This window comes from Zea mays, chromosome 5 (genome assembly GCF_902167145.1).
Source record: "Zea mays cultivar B73 chromosome 5, Zm-B73-REFERENCE-NAM-5.0, whole genome shotgun sequence".
Classification (NCBI taxonomy): Eukaryota; Viridiplantae; Streptophyta; class Magnoliopsida; order Poales; family Poaceae; genus Zea; species Zea mays.
The window spans coordinates 39,914,366-39,933,088 of record NC_050100.1 but is presented as its reverse complement, the minus strand read 5'-3'; the positions used below and the strand labels follow the sequence as shown (position 1 = coordinate 39,933,088).

The 18,723-nt window shown below is 49.3% G+C and overlaps 2 protein-coding genes across 4 annotated transcripts; both read left to right on the top strand.

Moving 5' to 3' along the window:
- The first annotated feature begins 6,884 nt into the window (after positions 1-6,884).
- Positions 6,885-17,890, top strand: LOC100381529 (uncharacterized). Of its 2 annotated transcripts, none has more exons than XM_020553456.1 (10): positions 6,885-7,093; positions 15,087-15,155; positions 15,257-15,392; positions 15,604-15,851; positions 15,998-16,224; positions 16,344-16,459; positions 16,620-16,796; positions 16,883-17,071; positions 17,160-17,222; positions 17,380-17,890. In XM_020553456.1, exons 2-10 carry the CDS (start codon positions 15,091-15,093, stop codon positions 17,497-17,499), a joined length of 1,341 nt encoding a protein of 446 aa, XP_020409045.1. In that variant the 5' UTR covers positions 6,885-7,093; positions 15,087-15,090; the 3' UTR covers positions 17,500-17,890. The 2 variants fall into 2 exon arrangements, with proteins under 2 accessions (XP_020409045.1, NP_001348369.1); NM_001361440.1 differs by lacking the exon at positions 6,885-7,093 and adding an exon at positions 14,579-14,948 and having other exon boundaries at positions 17,380-17,837.
- On the top strand, positions 7,146-10,567 carry LOC109939910 (uncharacterized). 2 transcript variants are annotated; one of them, XM_020538315.2, is made up of 2 exons: positions 7,223-8,338; positions 8,435-10,567. In XM_020538315.2, exons 1-2 carry the CDS (start codon positions 7,232-7,234, stop codon positions 10,388-10,390), a joined length of 3,063 nt encoding a protein of 1,020 aa, XP_020393904.1. In that variant the 5' UTR covers positions 7,223-7,231; the 3' UTR covers positions 10,391-10,567. The 2 variants fall into 2 exon arrangements, with proteins under 2 accessions (XP_020393903.1, XP_020393904.1); XM_020538314.2 differs by having other exon boundaries at positions 7,146-10,567.
- Positions 17,891-18,723: the final 833 nt, after the last annotated feature.

The window sequence follows — 18,723 nt, the reverse complement described above, 5'->3', positions numbered from 1 at the left end:
TTATTTTTGTATTAAAAATCATTTTATATACTTAATTTTCTATTTTTATTGGTCTCTGGACTGGGCCTCAATTTTCAGAGAATGCAGGGGGCTCGGGACAAGAAACCCGAGACACAGCGCATAGTTACTATGGACGGTGGATTTATTTTAATGAAACCGAGGGGCTATTTTGCAGTTTTGGCTTGGCGAAGGGGTAAGCTCAATTCTGGGCCGTTCAGATCTGATCCGAGGGCCACAAATAGATCCCACACATCGCTCAACCACCCACTCCCGTGACCGCCCGATTAAAGTTTAACGGTCACGATATAAAAGAACCCGGATCTAATCCGATGCGCACAATACGGGATCAACAGCTCGGATCAACGCAGCGAAGGGGTAAGATGTGATCTAATCTCAGCCACAGGGAACCAATCCAACGGACATGGCGGCACGCGCGCTCTCCTTCTCAAACACCGTACAGCGACGGCGGCGCCGCCCACCAGGCTGCGGCGAAGCATCGCCGGAGTCGGGCTATCCTACGATTTAGTGCATGAAACAGAAGACTAACCCGCACAGCATGGACTAGACGGCTAGGCGCATGACGGCAGAGCAACTTACCAAGTGTTCAGGCGACCACGAGGTCGATCCACGGTGAACCGCGGGTCTGCGACAGAGGCGCGAATCCGGCGACGAGTATTGTACACCTCAGTCGAGCTCCGTTCGCAGCGCACCAACAGAACTCTCCCGAGACCCACACCGCGCACACAAGGTGGTTCTAAGGGCGGTATCAACGGCGGACAGTCGGATTTGGCAATTGGTAGCCTCACGAGTCGCGGCGGCGCGTTGCCGTGCGTGATGGGAGAAGATGATGGCTCGACTAGGGGACCCGAGAGGCGAGGCAAGAGGTCGCGGCGGGTTTTATGCCCCCCCGCATGCGGAATCCACCTTCCCCCAAGCACACGGCGAAAGGATGAGGATCCGGGCGAGGTTCTCGCCATTTCTGTTGAAGTCAACCCCGGAGAAGACGGCGCACATGTCGCAACAGACGGGGTCGAAGACCACCCTGACCGTGGGCCCCGCACGGCAGAGATTCTCCCCGGTATAATCGGCTTCGGATACGCGGGACTGGAGCTCAGCCATGGACTCGGTACACCCGCATGCCCCGAGCGGACCGTGCGGAGGGAAGAAGATAACGCATCTGACGTGCAGGGCTACGATGTCAGTGACCGAGCACCAGGCGAGCGCGCGGGTCAGAGAGGCTGCGAGCGGGACCCGCAGGTCAGCGCGCGCGTGAGCGTGAGAAAGACCATGCGTGGGCCGCGTGGGTGGGTTTGACTGCTGGGCTGAATTGAAGTCTCGAGGCCCATGAAGCTTTTATCTTTTTTCCTTCTCTTTTTTTTCTTTTCTAAGTTTAGTTTGAGTTTGAATTTAAATGTGAATTTGTGCAATTTAATCTCAAATCACATTGCGAAATGAAAAGCACCAATTTGAGGAATATAATGATATATATTATTTATATCACCTCTTTCTTATTTTTAAAACCCTACTTTCATTTTAGGGTTTAATCCAACTTTTAGAATTATTATTTTATTATCATTATCCTTATTATTTTATTTAATGCACAAACAAAACTCCAATATGATGCACTTTACTTTATTTTAGTGTCATTGGTTAAATTTACTCACTCTTAATAATATATTTTTTTTATGTGTGCTCTTTTCATGATGCACATAAGGCACATAAAATGAGGAGACCTCTCTATATTCTTTGTATACAAATTTGAGTATTACAAATCCTACCCCCCTTAAAAATAATCTCGTCCTCGAGATTTGTAAGGACAGGGATGTAAAAAGCTTTTATTTATAGTTTAACCTTTAACTTCTAATTAGTTTAAGAATAATAAGTTTCATGTTATTTAGAAAGTGGTTATGAAAGTATGGGTATATATATGTATAGTCACCTTATTGTGTAGTGTAAAAGATAGGTTAGGGCAAGAATAGCCTTGGGTGAGAAAGTTTATAGTGGGAAAGAACTCTGTGTTGAGTGGTAAAGCATCTGAAGATTGAGTTTGACTTCTCTATCCTTCCTTGTCGATGTTGATCTTTTCTTCTTCGGTCTTGGTCTTATTGATTCGAGGTTAGTGTATATCATCGGGGTTGGGGAATATGGTTAAAATAGATATGGATGAGATAGACTACATGATGTAGGTCAAAATCTTGTTTGATGTTTGGTGGAGATAGACGGATTATACAGTCCATCGTGACTATTCGTTAGGTTAGCTCAACTTAAGGCTAGACTTCGTTAGGTTAGATTAATCTATTAGATTGGATCAGATCTAGAATAAATTGATATAACTATTTTCAACTATATAAGATCTAAATAAATTTTAGATTAGCTCATGGTTGTTATTCTATAGTGGGATAAATTAGGGCAAGATGACTCCATAAGGATAAGGTAGAATTTTTTTAGGTCAGTTAGATCTATTAGGATGACATAAGATCTTTTCAAGATAAGATGAGTACCTTTTAAGATAAGATAGATCTATGAGTGTAGGATAAAATCTTTTAAGATGAGATGGATATTGTTAGGCTAGATACTTTAATGATGGATAATCTAGTTTGTCTGAGTATTTTTTTTATATATGTATGTGTAGATGTAATTATGGACATTACTCCACAACTCATCACACTCAATCAAAGAACCAAATCAGACAAATATCATAAGAACAACATTCAAGTTCATAGATATAAAAAAAATAGTTTTGTTTTTGTTCCTAAGATTAGGTCTCCTATTCCTAAAAGTCACTTTAGGCACAGGATTTCAAAGTGTGAAATCCACTTTTGTCTTTTAGAAAGAAAAGATAAGAATAATCAGAGTAAAGCGGAAATAGATGAGAAAAGATTAAGATAAGTTTAGAAAAGAATCAGAGTAGCAGAGGTATGTAAGTAATGGTTGTTCAGTTCTATCTAGGTTTCGTCCTACAGTCAACATTCCTCTGATACCACTTCTGTCACACCCGGGTTTCAGGGCACCAAGACCCGGGCGCGAACATAATCACCAGGTGTGCTGGGACCAAGTCTCACACATATGATGAATCATGGCACAGGATCGAATGTCACAACTTTACTATATAATAGGAGTTCTATACAAAATAAATAAATAATTACATTATAAGGAGACAACGGTCCAGCAGCCCAAAGTTGACTGGGAGACGACGGCCTAGATCTCTCACGAACTCATCGCAGCATCCTCCTTGCGCCTCATCCTGCGGTACCTGTTCTTGACCTGTGGGGGGTGTGACACAGCAAGAGTGAGCTCACATACGTTCATCGCTCAACAAGTTGTGGGAAATAATGTGCATGAACTCGCCAAAGGTGGGAGCTCACGTGAAGTGTAAGGCTTACCAAAGAGGATGGTTAGAGCTGAGCATTGCTTTTAAAGTTGGTCAAAATTTTATTAGCAGTTACTAAGTATAAGTAAATACCAACCCAATTAAGTAGTAGAACAAAAGTAACATCATCACCTGCGATGCAATGCATATGACAAATTGAATTTAGTTCCATAAATTAATCATGTGAGGGTCCGAGCTGCTCATGACCGTGAGCACGACTAGTATACCAGTTTTACACTCTGCAGAGGTGGCGCATCTTTACCCACAAGTCATGTTACCCATCTGCCAAGGGATCGCGACTTCCCATACACCTCTACCGAGGAGGCGAGGCAGGGTAACACTACGAGGCCTTTACAAAGTTCCACTAGCTTCAGAAAACCCACTACAGTTTATAGGAAGCTCCAATGCAGGAATCCCTTGCATGACCGCCATCGCAGCAAAATCATCCCGAGGGCCTCCCTACACTGACCACTCCCTTACTGCCCTTGCCCCTTTCGGGTAAGGTAGTCCTCCACTAGCTTTCCTAATTAATCAGCCAAGGGTGTCCCATTATACCCTTGTGGTAGCACTGTTTTCCCGGGTGGTCGCTCCATGTTCCAATTAACATAATGATCTCATCATGAACGATAAATAACAACGGATAACAAAAGTATAATCATGAGTAATGTATCTTCATACCCAAAACCACATAAAGCACTAGCAAGTACTACCCAAAAAGTTCAGTGGTAACAAGGTATAAAGATAATCAAACTAGGGTAACCTATTGGGTCCCATCAAAATTAACCTATGCAGATCATTATGATTAATCAGAACATGGTTGGGTAAAAAGAAGTGATCAAGGGCACAACTTGCCTGACACTTGAGATTCCAGGTACCAACTTGCTCTTCAGGTGATACGTGTCCTCACTGCTAAACGTACCAATACAAACAAACATGTATAGGCAAATTTAACATTACATCAAACATAAGATCAAACTGCATAAAATAATCTACACGACGTTACGAGATCGTAGAAACAAGAACCATTAAATTCGGAGTTGCGGTTACCGAGTTATGAATTTCGGAAATTATTTAGTGCTTAGAATAGATTAATCCAAATGAATAATTTTAATTCAAGTTTCACGGCTAAACAGTATTACTAGTTGGTATACAATATTAATACAAAATTATTGCAACTGGAATGACTCAATTTGGAGATAAAATGAATTATATACGAATTATACAAGTTTCTAGTATTATTTTTGTATTAAAAATCATTTTATATACTTAATTTTCTATTTTTATTGGTCTCTGGACTGGGCCTCAATTTTCAGAGAATGCAGGGGGCTCGGGACAAGAAACCCGAGACACAGCACATAGTTACTATGGACGACGGATTTATTTTAATGAAACTGAGGGGCTATTTTGCAGTTTTGGCTCGGCGAAGGGGTAAGCTCAATTCTGGGCCGTTCAGATCTGATCCGAGGGCCACAAATAGATCCCGCACATCGCTCAACCACCCACTCCCGTGACCGCCCGATTAAAGTTTAACGGTCACGATATAAAAGAACCCGGATCTAATCTGATGCGCACAATACGGGATCAACGGCTCGGATCAACGCAGCGAAGGGGTAAGATGTGATCTAATCTCAGCCGCAGGGAACCAATCCAACGGACATGGCGGCATGCGCGCTCTCCTTCTCAAACACCGTACAACGACGGCGGCGCCGCCCACCAGGCTGCGGCGGAGCATCGCCGGAGTCGGGCTATCCTACGATTTAGTGCATGAAACAGAAGACTAACCCGCACAGCATGGACTAGACGGCTAGGCGCATGACGGCAGAGCAACTTACCAAGTGTTCAGGCGGCCACGAGGTCGATCCACAGTGAACCGCGGGTCTGCGACAGAGGCGCGAATCCGGCGACGAGTACCGTACACCTCAGTCGAGCTCCGTTCGCAGCGCACCAACAGAACTCTCCCGAGACCCACACCGCGCACACAAGGTGGTTCTAAGGGCGGTATCAACGGCGGACAGTCGGATTTGGCAATTGGTAGCCTCACGAGTCGCGGCGGCACGTTGCCGTGCGTGATGGGAGAAGATGATGGCTCGACTAGGGGACCCAAGAGGCGAGGCAAGAGGTCGCGGCGGGTTTTATGCCCCCCCCCCCCGCATGCGGAATCCACCTTCCCCCAAGCACACGGCGAAAGGATGAGGATCCGGGCGAGGTTCTCGCCATTTCTGTTGAAGTCAACCCCGGAGAAGACGGCGCGCATGTCGCAACAGACGGGGTCGAAGACCACCCTGACCGTGGGCCCCGCACGGCAGAGATTCTCCCCGGTATAATCGGCTTCGGATACGCGGGACTGGAGCTCAGCCATGGACTCGGTACACCCGCATGCCCCGAGCGGACCGTGCGGAGGGAAGAAGATAACGCGTCTGACGTGCAGGGCTACGATGTCAGTGACCGAGCACCAGGCGAGCGCGCGGGTCAGAGAGGCTGCGAGCGGGACCCGCAGGTCAGCGCGCGCGTGAGCGTGAGAAAGACCATGCGTGGGTCGCGCGGGTGGGTTTGACTGCTGGGCCGAATTGAAGTCTCGAGGCCCATGAAGCTTTTATCTTTTTTTCCTTCTCTTTTTTTTTCTTTTCTAAGTTTAGTTTGAGTTTGAATTTAAATGTGAATTTGTGCAATTTAATCTCAAATCACATTGCGAAATGAAAAGCACCAATTTGAGGAATATAATGATATATATTATTTATATCACCTCTTTCTTATTTTTAAAACCCTACTTTCATTTTAGGGTTTAATCCAACTTTTAGAATTATTATTTTATCATCATTATCCTTATTATTTTATTTAATGCACAAACAAAACTCCAATATGATGCACTTTACTTTATTTTAGTGTCATTGGTTAAATTTACTCACTCTTAATAATATATTTTTTTATGTGTGCTCTTTTCATGATGCACATAAGGCACATAAAATGAGGAGACCTCTCTATATTCTTTGTATACAAATTTGAATATTACACTTCTTTGCCGACCGTGGACACTCGGCAAAGCCGCCGTCTCCGTCACCCGGCGCCGTAACGGCCGCTTTTCTTTGTCGAGTGCTCTCTCGCACTCGGCAAACATCTTTGCCGAGTGCCCGAGAAAAAGTACTCGGCAAAGAAGGCTTTGCCGATGCACTGTTTGTCGAGCCTTCTTTGCCGAGTGTAACACTCGACAAAGCCTTTGCCGAGTGTTTTTAAGGCTTCGCCGAGTGCTTTAGGCACTCAGCGAAGCGATTGATTCCGGTAGTGAAGGGGATCTATAAATAAACAAAATTCTATTAAAAGGAAGAGAAAAGAAATCTATAGAAAGAAGAAAACAGGTAACACCTGAATTTTGTAGGTATCAGGAAATAAATTTTATACTTTAAATTCATGGTGTTACAGCATGCATACTTGTCGTCCAGAGTGTTGAGGAAGAAACCGTACCATTGGCTGTACTACGTCAAGAAGCGATCGAGGACGATAGGCACCAGAGCACGGAAGTTCTGGACCGCAACAACTTGAGCGTGCAGAGAGGCGGCGAGTGTGCGTTGGTGACGACGAGAGCGTGCTGGTGCGCGCATTCTGCCTCAGCATCAACCGCAGCCTTCTTCGGGAGCTGCCTGGTAGTGCGGGCAGCATCGTCTTCGGTCATGGCAGTTAGTTGGCGGTGGCTAGAGCGGAAGCATCAGGTCGCAGGAGCGATGGCAGGTACCATTAAAGCAGAGATATATATAATCTCACACGATACTTGATTAGAGGGTCAAGGTTTACAATATATAGTAGTGACTGTAGCCGGTTCATAGAAATAGAGCTCGGCCGGTGAAATCAATCACTAGCATACAGAGAATGTATGTATGCAGAAGGCTAGAATGTCCTATTTGTAGCCAAATCATTCTATTCTTAATTCTAACATTGGCGAATGCTAAGGCCGAGCCTCGTCGAGCAAAGATGAAGCCGAGCCGTACGTTTGAGTTATATGCAATTCGAGGTAAGAGAGATATGCCCCCGCCGCCGCCCCCCACCCCGTCGCCGCCTCCTCCTCCCAACCCACCGCCGCCACCGCCGATTGCCCTCCCTAACCCTGCTGCTGGCCAGCCCCAGCGTGCGTCGCCTAGTCTATTCAAACATCTCTTCCCGCACCTCGCTTTTCCCGGAGACTCCATTGCCCCAGCTGCCGTCGGGTCCCGTCGGACATCTGCTCCAAATCCGGCGCCCTCCTGCCATGCCCGCCCGAGCCTTGGTCTTCCCGTTCCAGATCTGCGTCCAGGCGGGGGTCCGGGCTCGCGCCGTGCGGGCTCGTACGCGGAGGCTGTCATGGGCGGACCAACGGCATTTACTCGCCCACAGCCACTCTGCTTCAATTCGTGTCCCATCGGGCGGCGACGGAGCGCTGACCCGGTGCCTCGCCACCCCTCGAGCCGTGCAGCGCCGCGCACTTCAATGGCTCCCCTCACCGCGAATCCGGAAGAAGATTTGGGCTGGCACACAGTCAAGGCAAAATACTGGTGGCGACGCCGACCACTCTCAACTCGACACGACGGGCTCCAGTCGACCAACCGGCCTTCAATTCCCCTGCACCTCTTCAATACCCGCACGACGGGTCGCTGCTTCAGGTGCCTCGCCCCAAATCACCGCTCCTCCGACTGCCGCAATCCCGTTCGCTGCTTCGGCTGTCGGCACTACGGCCACCGTCTCCGCGACTGTAAGCCCCCTCGCGGCGACCGTGCTGCTGCTCCCACGTCTGTGCAGCCAGTGCGGTCGGCGGGTAGCCAGCAGAGGGCCCAGGCGGCCTCCGTGACCATGGTGGTCCTCGGTGACCCCTGCACACGCCCGGACGAAGAAACGTGCATCATCCCAACCTCTTTCGACATCGAGCAGGAGGCCAAGGAGTGGGAATCCACTGCTCTCGTCCCATGGGCTTTCAGCCTACCCCAGGGGGCGGGTGTCCGGCAGGTTGAAGAGACGATTCTCTATGAGCTGCGCCTCAAGCGCGGCGAGGTAACTGTCTCCCAGCACTCCCCTGAGGCTTTCTTGATCAAATTTGAGCAGCAGAAGCATTGCGAGGCGGCGCACAGGAGACGCTGCATCAAGAGGAATGGTGTCGTCCTTTGTCTCCGGCCGTATCGCAGCCTGGAGCATGCTATTGGCGCGCACTTCTTCTACCGCGTTCGCATCTGCCTCGAGGGAGTGCCGAGGCACGCGTGGCTCCCTGACGTGGTAGAGAGGCTGGTGGGCCGGTCCTGCTCCATGCAATACATCGAAACTGACCTGCTGCACCCGTCGGACACCCGCAGCATCAACCTGTGGGCGTGGACGCGCAACCCATGCAAGATTCCTAAGAGAATTGGGCTCATCTTCACTAACCGTGCTGTGGGAGATGCTTCTTCTTCTTGGCAGGTCATGGACGAGCTTCCGTCCAAATGGCAGTTCGGCACTGCGTTCCAGGTGCTGGTGCACTTGGACTCGATGGAGGACTACACGACGGCGCCATCCCCCCTTATTGGAACCGCTATTCCGCAGTTCACGTCGGCGCGCCATCCCTTCATTTGGTACTGGGGCAAGGCGGACGGCGAGCCAGGGCCGGACCGCGTCTACGAGCACCCTTCCCCCCCTCGCGAGGCCATGGCTAGTAATGACCATGGGCGCGGGGCTGGGGCGGATGCGGGGAGGAGGCGGGATCGTCCCCGAAATGCTCCCCGCCCGGGCGTCACGGACGACCACCCCAAGCCCCAGCTGCTCCGCCGTCGCGGCGGCCCTGACGATGATGAGGAGGATGGGCCTGGCCGCCATGGTCATCGGCGCGCTGTCGGCTGGCCACAAGGCTCTGCGTGGACGCGCACACGTTCCAGGTCCCCAAGACGTAGGGAGTTCGGCCGTTCCAGTCACGGCGGCGGCGACGGCCGTCGACACCAACAGCTGCACGTCCCTGTCGGGTTCGAGCTCAAACTCCCATCTTTGGAGGAGCTCAGGGCTCGGGACAATGTGGGGCTGCAGAAGATGTTCGCCACTGAAGCTGCTACCCTGCGCACCGACCTCAGCCACCTTCTTGAGGATCAGGTGCAGCGCCCAGTAGAGAACCTCTTGGCCCCTGCGCGCGCTTGGCTACACGACGCGGCAGTCAAGCAGCAGCAATGGCTCCGGCAAGCAGACGACTACATCACCAAGGCCTGCCACCTCGCGGACAGACTCAACATCGCTACTGTGCCATTATTGCCAGGGAACCGGGCCGGGTCCAGTGCTGATACTGTCCCTGTCAGCAGGGCCATGGGGCGCATCTTGTGCGCCATACCAGCTCATACCAGCGGGGGCGATGGTGGTCCGTTCATTGATCATGTCGATGAGATGGTGGTTTCCATGCGCGAGCTAGAGATTGTGACTGATTCTGTGGTTGATGTGGCTGCTGACTCTGGGGATGCTGCGGCCGCTGCCTGCGAGGTCACGGCCGGATGCAGCAAGGTGGTGGGCTCCCTCGTGGAACCTGCAAGCGACAGCGAGGTGGTGGAGCTTCCCGGCTCCCCCAGGGAGCATCGTTCTACCGTGGCGGCGACTGGAGCGTCTCAGGTCCCCCTGCCTTCACCAACACAAGCAATCCATGGATGCTTCTTCTCCACGCCGCCGTTACCGCTGCTGAAGGAAGCGCCACCCCTTCCTCAGCAGAGGCGACGGAGGACGTACGACATGACGAAAGTTCGCCGCAGCGCGCGCCTTGCCAATCGTCCGGCAATGCCGGCCCTAAAGCGGGCCCAAATCATCCTCTGCCAACGGCTTGGGCTCACTGCAGAGGAGACTAATCACAACTCGGTAGAGCAGGCTCTGAAGAAGTACGTCGCCATGTTCAACACTGCTCTGCCCGAACCTGTCACCGCCGCTCTTACCAGCTTGCTGGGAATCGACGACGAGCATACGGAACAACTTGATGAGGCATTGATCGGCTTGGTGGGGCAGGGGATCGACGGCATCAATCCAATGGAAGGCGTCCCAGCCGCAGGGGGGGGCGGTGGATGAGTGAACCTGCTGGCCACTCCATGAGTTCCAACGTTTTGATGAATCAAGCATCCTGCATGTACCCTGCGTCTTCTGTTTTTATTCTTCGCCTATTTGAAAGACTGCTGATATGTTGCCTGCCCAGTGTCGTGCTTCATTTTGCGAGAATAGGCATGCTGCTGCTGATCTGCGTCTTCAGATCCGAACTTCATCTTGTAATGGCATATCCCCTTCTGAGGGGCATGATGATATTGCGTATGGCTGTTCTACGTAGTTGTTTCATTCCTTCTAGCATCCTTGGTGTGCTCAGCTGCCAGTCAGCTGATGAGCGAAATTTCGGATTAAATGAATCAAATCTTTGATGCGATCTGCTGGAATGTGAGGGGGCTAAACTCGGCGGCAAGATGTGTCACGGTTCATGAATTTCTATCCGCCACCTCCTGTCAGTTGGCGTGCCTCCAAGAAACCAAACTTGCAAATATTGATGCCATGCTTGCTGCGTTTTTGGGAGGCCACAAGCTGAACAGCTTCGCTTACAAACCAGCTAATGGGACCAAGGGTGGGATCCTACTACTCTGGAACGACACATTTATTGACCTCACCGACATTACTATCAAGCGTTTCTCGGTCTCGGCTACGGTTACAATCAAGACCTCCGGGGCCTCTTTCCTGATTACCGTGGTGTACGGACCTACACGCCGCAACCAAAAACCGACATTCCTTCGTGAGCTGCGTCGCCTCAAGCCTCCGGATGGCCAGAAGTGGTTAGTCCTTGGTGATTTTAACCTCATTTACCGTGCTCGGGATAAGAACAATCGGAACTTAAACCTTCGTCAAATGAGTCTATTTCGGACAACGTTAAATTTTTGTGAGCTTCGTGAAATCCGCCTTCAAAACCGAAATTTCACTTGGAGCAATGAGCGTCGTCGGCCTACTTTGGTCAAGCTGGATAGAGTCTTTTGTAATGAAAGCTGGGATCTCTCCTTTGATTCTCATGGTCTACAAGCACTAGCCACCTCAATCTCAGATCACTGTCCTCTACTTCTCTCTAGTCTTGCTGGGCCCCGCCGACCGCGTCCGTTCCGTTTCGAGAATTTCTGGATCAAACTTCCTGGGTTTCAAGACGAGGTCACGAAGGCTTGGGCCATGCCTACGGCCCCTATGCACTCTGTCCAGGCGCTGCACCACAAGCTTGCTACTACGGCCAGACACTTGAGAGCTTGGAGTCGTTCGCTCATCTCCGAGGCGAGGCTAAAATTTGTAATGGCTCTGGATGTATCTCACCGTTTGGACGTCGCACAGGAGTCCAGGGAGCTCTCTGTTGCCGAGCGTCATCTAAGATCCGGCCTTAAGCGTCGTGTGACTGCACTTGCCGTCATTGAGCGTGCCCGCAAGCGGCAGGCCTCTAGAGTCACTAACCTCAAGCTGGGTGATGCGAACACTAAGTTTTTCATTCGAGGATAAATTCAAGGAGAAGAAAAAACTGCATTCAAAGGCTTAACCAAGAAGGCGTTTGGGCGACCTCACACGAGGACAAGGAAAAGTTTGTGCACGATTACTTCAATGCTGCGCTGGGAGCTCCTGGACCAAGGGAGGTCGACCTGAATTGGGGAGCCTTATGTCTCCCACGTTTTGAGTTGACACATTTGGAAGCCCCTTTCGCTGAGGAAGAACTTCTTGAGGCAATTAGGAATTTACCTCCAAACAAGGCACCGGGCCCGGATGGGTTCACGGGTGCCTTCTACAAGTCATGCTGGTCCATCATCAAGGCAGATGTAATGGCGGTCATGAATTCTTTGCACGATCAACGATTTCTAAATTTCGACCTCCTGAATAGGGCCAACATTGTGCTACTCCCAAAGCATGATGGCGCTGAGAATTTATCCAGCTTCAGGCCCATCAGCCTCATCCACAGTGTCGCAAAGCTATTCATGAAGCTGCTTTCTATGAGGCTTGCGCCCACCATGAGGGATATCATCTCCAAATGTCAGACTGCGTTCATCAAAGGCCGAAGCATTCACGACAACTTTCTTTTCGTCCACAACATGGCCAGGAGATATCACCGCAATGGAACTCCCATGCTTCTTGTCAAGCTTGACATCTCGAAAGCCTTTGACTCTGTTCGGTGGGACTACCTACTCGCTCTCTTGGCTCATCTTGGCTTCCCTCCTAAATGGCGAGATTGGGTGGCATCTTTACTGGCTACCTGCAGTTCTCAAGTGCTTCTAAATGGAATTCCTGGTCAATCAATCACTCATGGTAGGGGCCTAAGGCAAGGAGACCCCCTCTCGCCATTTTTATTCGTGCTCGCCATTGATCCCCTGCAGCGCCTCCTCCACTTGGCCACCGAGGCTGGCATTCTGTCTAGAGTTGCCAAGGCTAGAACACGTCTCCGGATCGCTATGTATGCGGATGATGCCATCATCTTTGTCAAACCTGAAAAGAGAGAGCTGGATTCCTTCGCAACCTTGCTACATCAATTCGGGGAAGCGACTGGTTTGCGTACCAATATTCAGAAATCCTCAGTCGTTCCGATTAAATGTGCTGGCCTCAATCTCGACGAAATTCTTGCTGGCTTCCCTGCTTCAAGATCGCAATTCCCTATTAAATACCTTGGGATTCCTTTGTCGGTTGAGAGGCTCAAAAAAGTTGACTTCCAGTATCTTCTCGATAAGGTTAGCAGCAAGTTAACATGCTGGCAAGGTCGCAATTTCACTTTTGCAGGAAGACTCGTTTTGGTCAAATCCGTGTTGTCTGCACAACCTGTTCACACTCTTACGACCATTAATGTACCTAAGGTGGTGCTCGAAAAAATTGACAAATTTAGGAAGCGTTTCCTCTGGGCAGGGAATGAGAACCTCACTGGTGGCAAGTGCAAGGTTAACTGGCCGACGGTGGCGAGGCCGTTGGATCTTGGGGGGCTCGGCGTTCTTGACATCCATCGCTTTGCAAGGGCGCTGCGGCTCCGCTGGCTGTGGCGGGAGTGGGAGGTCCCAGAGGCCCCTTGGGCAGGGTTACAGACCCCTTGCAACGACACTGATAAACTACTCTTTGCAGCAGCCACGAGAATCGCAATTGGCGACGGCGCCAAGACCTCCTTCTGGCATTGCGCCTGGGTCAACGGTCGACGACCCAAGGACATTGCGCCTGACATCTTCGCTGCCTCCTCTGACTGCAGGCTCTCTGTTCGGGAGGCCTTGACTGACAGCACGTGGGTCAACCGCATTGATCTTCACGCGATCCACACGGCGGATCATCTAAAACAGTTTGTGGAGCTCTGGTCCTTCGCCCATTCGGTCTCCTTGGTGCAGAACACAGAGGATCGCATCGATTGGATCTACAACGCCTCCGGTGAATATTCTGCAGCCTCTGCTTACCGGATTCAATTCATGGGTCACACTTGTTCCAATCTCAAAGCCCTTATTTGGAAGCCATGGGGGCCATCGAAATGCAAACTATTCGCTTGGCTTATCATCCGCAACCGGGTTTGGACCTCTGATAGGCTCGCAGCTCGTGGATGGCCGCACAGTCCTTCTTGTCCGCTTTGCAAGCGGCACCCTGAGACAGCTCATCACATTATTGCTGGTTGCCGCTACTCGAGGAGAATTTGGGACGCCCTAGCATCTTGGCTCTCCATTGGCCCTTTAGCTCCAGCTACCTGGCCGGACTCTACTTCCATCAAGCAGTGGTGGTTTATGGTCGGCTCAGTCGCTGTGCCCAAAAAGGGAACGCGCTCCCTGCTCCTACTGGTGGTCTGGCACATTTGGCTGGAAAGGAACAACCGCACCTTCCAAAGGCAAGAGAGGTCAGTGGCAGATCTGCTATCAGCAATTAAGGCAGAGGCAAGGCTGTGGGGTGTCGCAGGTGCTAAGCACCTTCTTGCGCTTTTACCTATGCTGTAATTACGTAACCTCTATGTACCCTTCCTGCGGTGTCTCTTGGGCACTGCTTCACTCTCTTCTTTATTAATAGAAACGTGCACAATCTCGTGCCGTTCGTTCAAAAAAAAAATATATGCAATTCGAAACATCATACATGAGAATGAGAGTTCCACGCGTCTCCTCACGTAGAATTTTTTTCCGGTCTGGATTATTATTAATTTATTATACAAATTAAGGAGTATCCATGCTCCGATTCGTTGAGCAAAGTGGAAAAATCCATCAACGCCATACTACATGGCCTAAATTTAGAAAGCATGGTAGAAGAGACAAGTGGTTAGGCGGCCAGGCCACTGGCGAAACCGCGCGCGACCGCTCGTTTAGTGGTCGCGCTGCTCCCGCGGCGCGCCCCACGTGGACGCCGCGCGCAGCTATATAATGGTGGATTAACCCTAGGAACCTGTTGGGTCCGCGCAATCGTCGACTGCTGCTGCGTTCTGTTCCGTTCGGAAGATGTTCTTGGAGAGCTTCCGGGTGGAGAGCCCGCGGGTGAAGTACGGCGACGGCGAGATCCAGTCGGAGTACCGCTACGACACCACCGAAGTCGTCCCGCCGGGGAATGGCGGCGGCGCGGGGTGGGTGGTGCGCCCAAAGTCCGTCACCTACAACTTCAAGACCAGCACCAACGTCCCAAAGCTGGGGTGCGAAGAACCAACAACTCATCGATCCGGCCGCCTCCATATATAGATAGATCGATCGATCGTCGATCGATCATAAACGATTGACTAATAATCGTGCCGTCGTCGTTTCATTCCAAATGATCGATGCATTGGCTGCAGGGTGATGCTCGTCGGATGGGGCGGCAACAACGGGACGACGCTCACGGCCGGGGTGATCGCCAACAGGGAGTAAGTTGATGATCCAATTAGCTGCAATGCCACTTCCACCATGTTCCATCCGTATTGCAATATTATTGTTCCACGATTCGGACGATGGTGTTTTCTTGCAGAGGGATTTCGTGGGAGACGAAAGAGAAGGTTCACAAGGCCAACTACTTCGGCTCCCTGACCCAGGCTTCCACCATCAGGGTCGGCTCCCACAACGGGGAGGAGGTCTACGCGCCTTTCAAGAGCCTCGTGCCTATGGTGATCCTGCTCTCTCCCCCCTGCACCTCCTCTTCACTCGATTCACGTCACAATCCATGAACGCACATGAAGATTATCCCGTATTTAATTATGTGTAATTTTCCTCGATAAAAAAAAGTATCAGTTTTGCTGTGTCGACACTGTGATGTACGCAAATCCCTTTAATTTCTTCAATAATAGCCATATTCTATTGCTTGGATCATGCATGCAGGTTGACCCCAACTCTATCGTGTTTGGTGGATGGGACATCAGCAAGCTGAACATGGCCGACGCCATGGCCAGGGCCAAGGTCCTAGACTTTCACCTCCAGAAGCAGCTCAGGCCCTACATGGAATCCATGCTGCCACTCCCTGGCATTTTCAACCCAGACTTCGTCGCCGCAAACCAAGGTGCCCGTGCTGACAATGTCATCAAGGGCACCAAGAAAGAGCAGGTGGAGCAGATCAAGAAGGACATCAAGTACTTAAATCCTACTCAAAACATACAACACTGACAAAAAAAAGCATAATATATAGTACTCCTGTTTTTCTGAATGCGGCCGGATTGTTGTGAAGTTAATCATGGATGGGGCCGGTTCTTCATGAACTCTATATATATATGCACAGGGAGTTCAAGGAAAAAAACAAGGTGGACAAGGTAGTCGTGCTGTGGACGGCGAACACCGAGAGGTACAGCAACGTGGTTGCAGGGCTTAACGACACCATGGACAAGCTCCTGGCTTCGTTGGACAAGAACGAAGCAGAGATCTCGCCATCCACCTTGTATGCGATAGCCTGTGTCCTCGAGGGTGTCCCGTTCGTCAATGGAAGCCCTCAGAACACCTTCGTGCCTGGTGCGTGGCGCTAGCTAGCTGCTCTGCAAAGATTCTACAAGCAAGTGTGTTCGGTGCCGCATTATTCCTCGTTCCATATGCTTGTGGTAATGTCCGTCTGTTCATGCATGCGCGCGCAGGGCTGATGGAGCTTGCCATAAAAAAGAATTCGGTGATAGGAGGCGACGACTTCAAGAGTGGGCAGACCAAGATGAAGTCTGTGTTGGTCGATTTCCTCGTCGGCGCTGGGATTAAGGTACGTACCATCGTCATATATGTATATCTCTATATATAATGCTGGGATTAATTAAGATAATTTGTGTTTGACATTCAAGAATAATCTATCCATCTTTAAATATTGGAATTATTAAAGATTGGCACATTGGATAATAAGGTGGATTTGTTTTTTCCCGTAGCCCACCTCAATTGCAAGCTACAACCATCTGGGAAACAACGACGGCATGAATCTCTCTGCCCCACAAGTCTTCCGGTCCAAAGAGATCTCCAAGAGCAGCGTGGTGGACGACATGGTCGCTAGCAATCCCATCCTCTACAAGCCCGGCGAACATCCGGATCACGTAATCGTGATCAAGGTGGGTCGGTCGACACTAGCTAGTTGTGTTTGTGACTGATGCTGCTTCTTGCTCAAAGGTTGATGAATCATCCCTATATTTTGCAGTACATCCCCTACGTGGGTGACAGCAAGAGGGCTATGGACGAGTATACCTCTGAGATCTTCATGGGTGGCAAGAACACCATCGCGCTGCACAACACCTGCGAGGACTCGCTTCTCGCCGCGCCCATCATCCTTGACTTGGTGCTCCTAGCTGAGCTCAGCACTCGGATTCAGCTCAAGGCCGAAGGGCAGGTGAACAGATGAGCTATATATATGCTTGCACAAACCAGTGTTTGGATAGAAATTATTGACGACGTTTCTACGTTTGCTCTTTGTGCAGGATAAGTTCCACTCCTTCCACCCTGTCGCCACTATTCTGAGCTACCTCAGCAAGGCTCCTCTTGTAATTAAGCTTTTCATTTTGTTTGCAATTGATACCGTTTTTTTTTGTCATCAGCATGTTTATATTGGTCTCTAAAATGGAGTTTCAAAGAATTTAGAATGAAAACATCATGATTGTCTTATGCATGAACTTGGTAGTAAATTGGTTTCCTAAACAGGTACCTCCTGGCACACCAGTGGTGAATGCTCTAGCCAAGCAGAGGGCCATGCTGGAAAACATCTTGCGGGCCTGCATTGGCCTTGCCCCTGAGAACAACATGATGCTTGAGCACAAGTGAAGAGTTTCACGTCCCTTAATTAACTACCACAAGATAGGATGAATGGAAAAAGGAGGGATCAAGCGAAGGTGTGGGAATAATCAGTGACTCCTCTGAGCCCAACGAAGAAATGTCAGGAGGCTACAGGAAGGAGAAGTGTAAGGAGAGAAGACCAAGCATGGATATATCCTCTTTTCGAAGGCAATCTATCTATTCTTTTTTTGTAGATTTGACTCGTTTTTTGTACTCGTGGGACGAGATTGTGTACTGGCTATATATCCACTGTATGCAGCATGAAACCTTTATTTGTTCTGTTGTGTGATAGAGGTTATATATAGAAGTGTCCAGCCTAGTTTTTGAAACTCCTAGTTGATTAATATTTTCACTAGGTGGTTGATGAACACATTTGATATGCTCTAGAGACGTCAATGGAGCTTTGATCGCTGATTCAGGGCCAATTCTTCCCCATGTGGATGGATATGGTTCTCTATTCTCCATCCCAAATCCCCGTGTCCACGTCCTTTTTTGTATTTACTTATAATGTATTTGTTGTGCAGTATTTATATTTGTATTGCATCTTAAGTCATCAACTATGCGTTTAAAATGAACCTAAACTTAGTTTTATGTTAAATTTGAATTGTCATCAAGGACGAGAATCATGCATGAATTATTTTCTGTGATGGGACATGAATACGGACCAATTCTCTCCGGCAAACTTTAGGCCTTGCCGGTTAATGGGATCCAATCTCTGGAATAATATTTTCCACTCCAGAATTGAGTGGATCCCTAGTTGTCAATCTAATCTTTGTTAGGACTTGTTCGGTTATTTCCATTTCATGGCAGTTAATAGGGATTATGAGGGATTAGAAGGAATTTTGATTTGCTAGGGATTTAAACTCACTCAATCCCTTTAATATAAATGGATTGAGATTAAAACAAATAGTCCGTTAGACACAATTGTTTCTTAATTGTAATACATGCTCTCCATTTGTTGTTTGGTTAGACTAGTCTCACCATTCAATCGCACACATGTTTGTAGCACTATTCCATTAAGGCCTTGTTCAGTTATCCTATGCCATATGGATTGGACAGGGTTAGAAAAAAAATATAAGGTCCCGTTTATTTCCTTTCATTTTGAGGAATTGGAATCTAACTAATGGAATAAACTATTTTTTTAGAATGTGACATTCCACCACTTTCCAAAGTTATCATATAAGCCTATCTCAAATTTATGGGGTGAGAGAT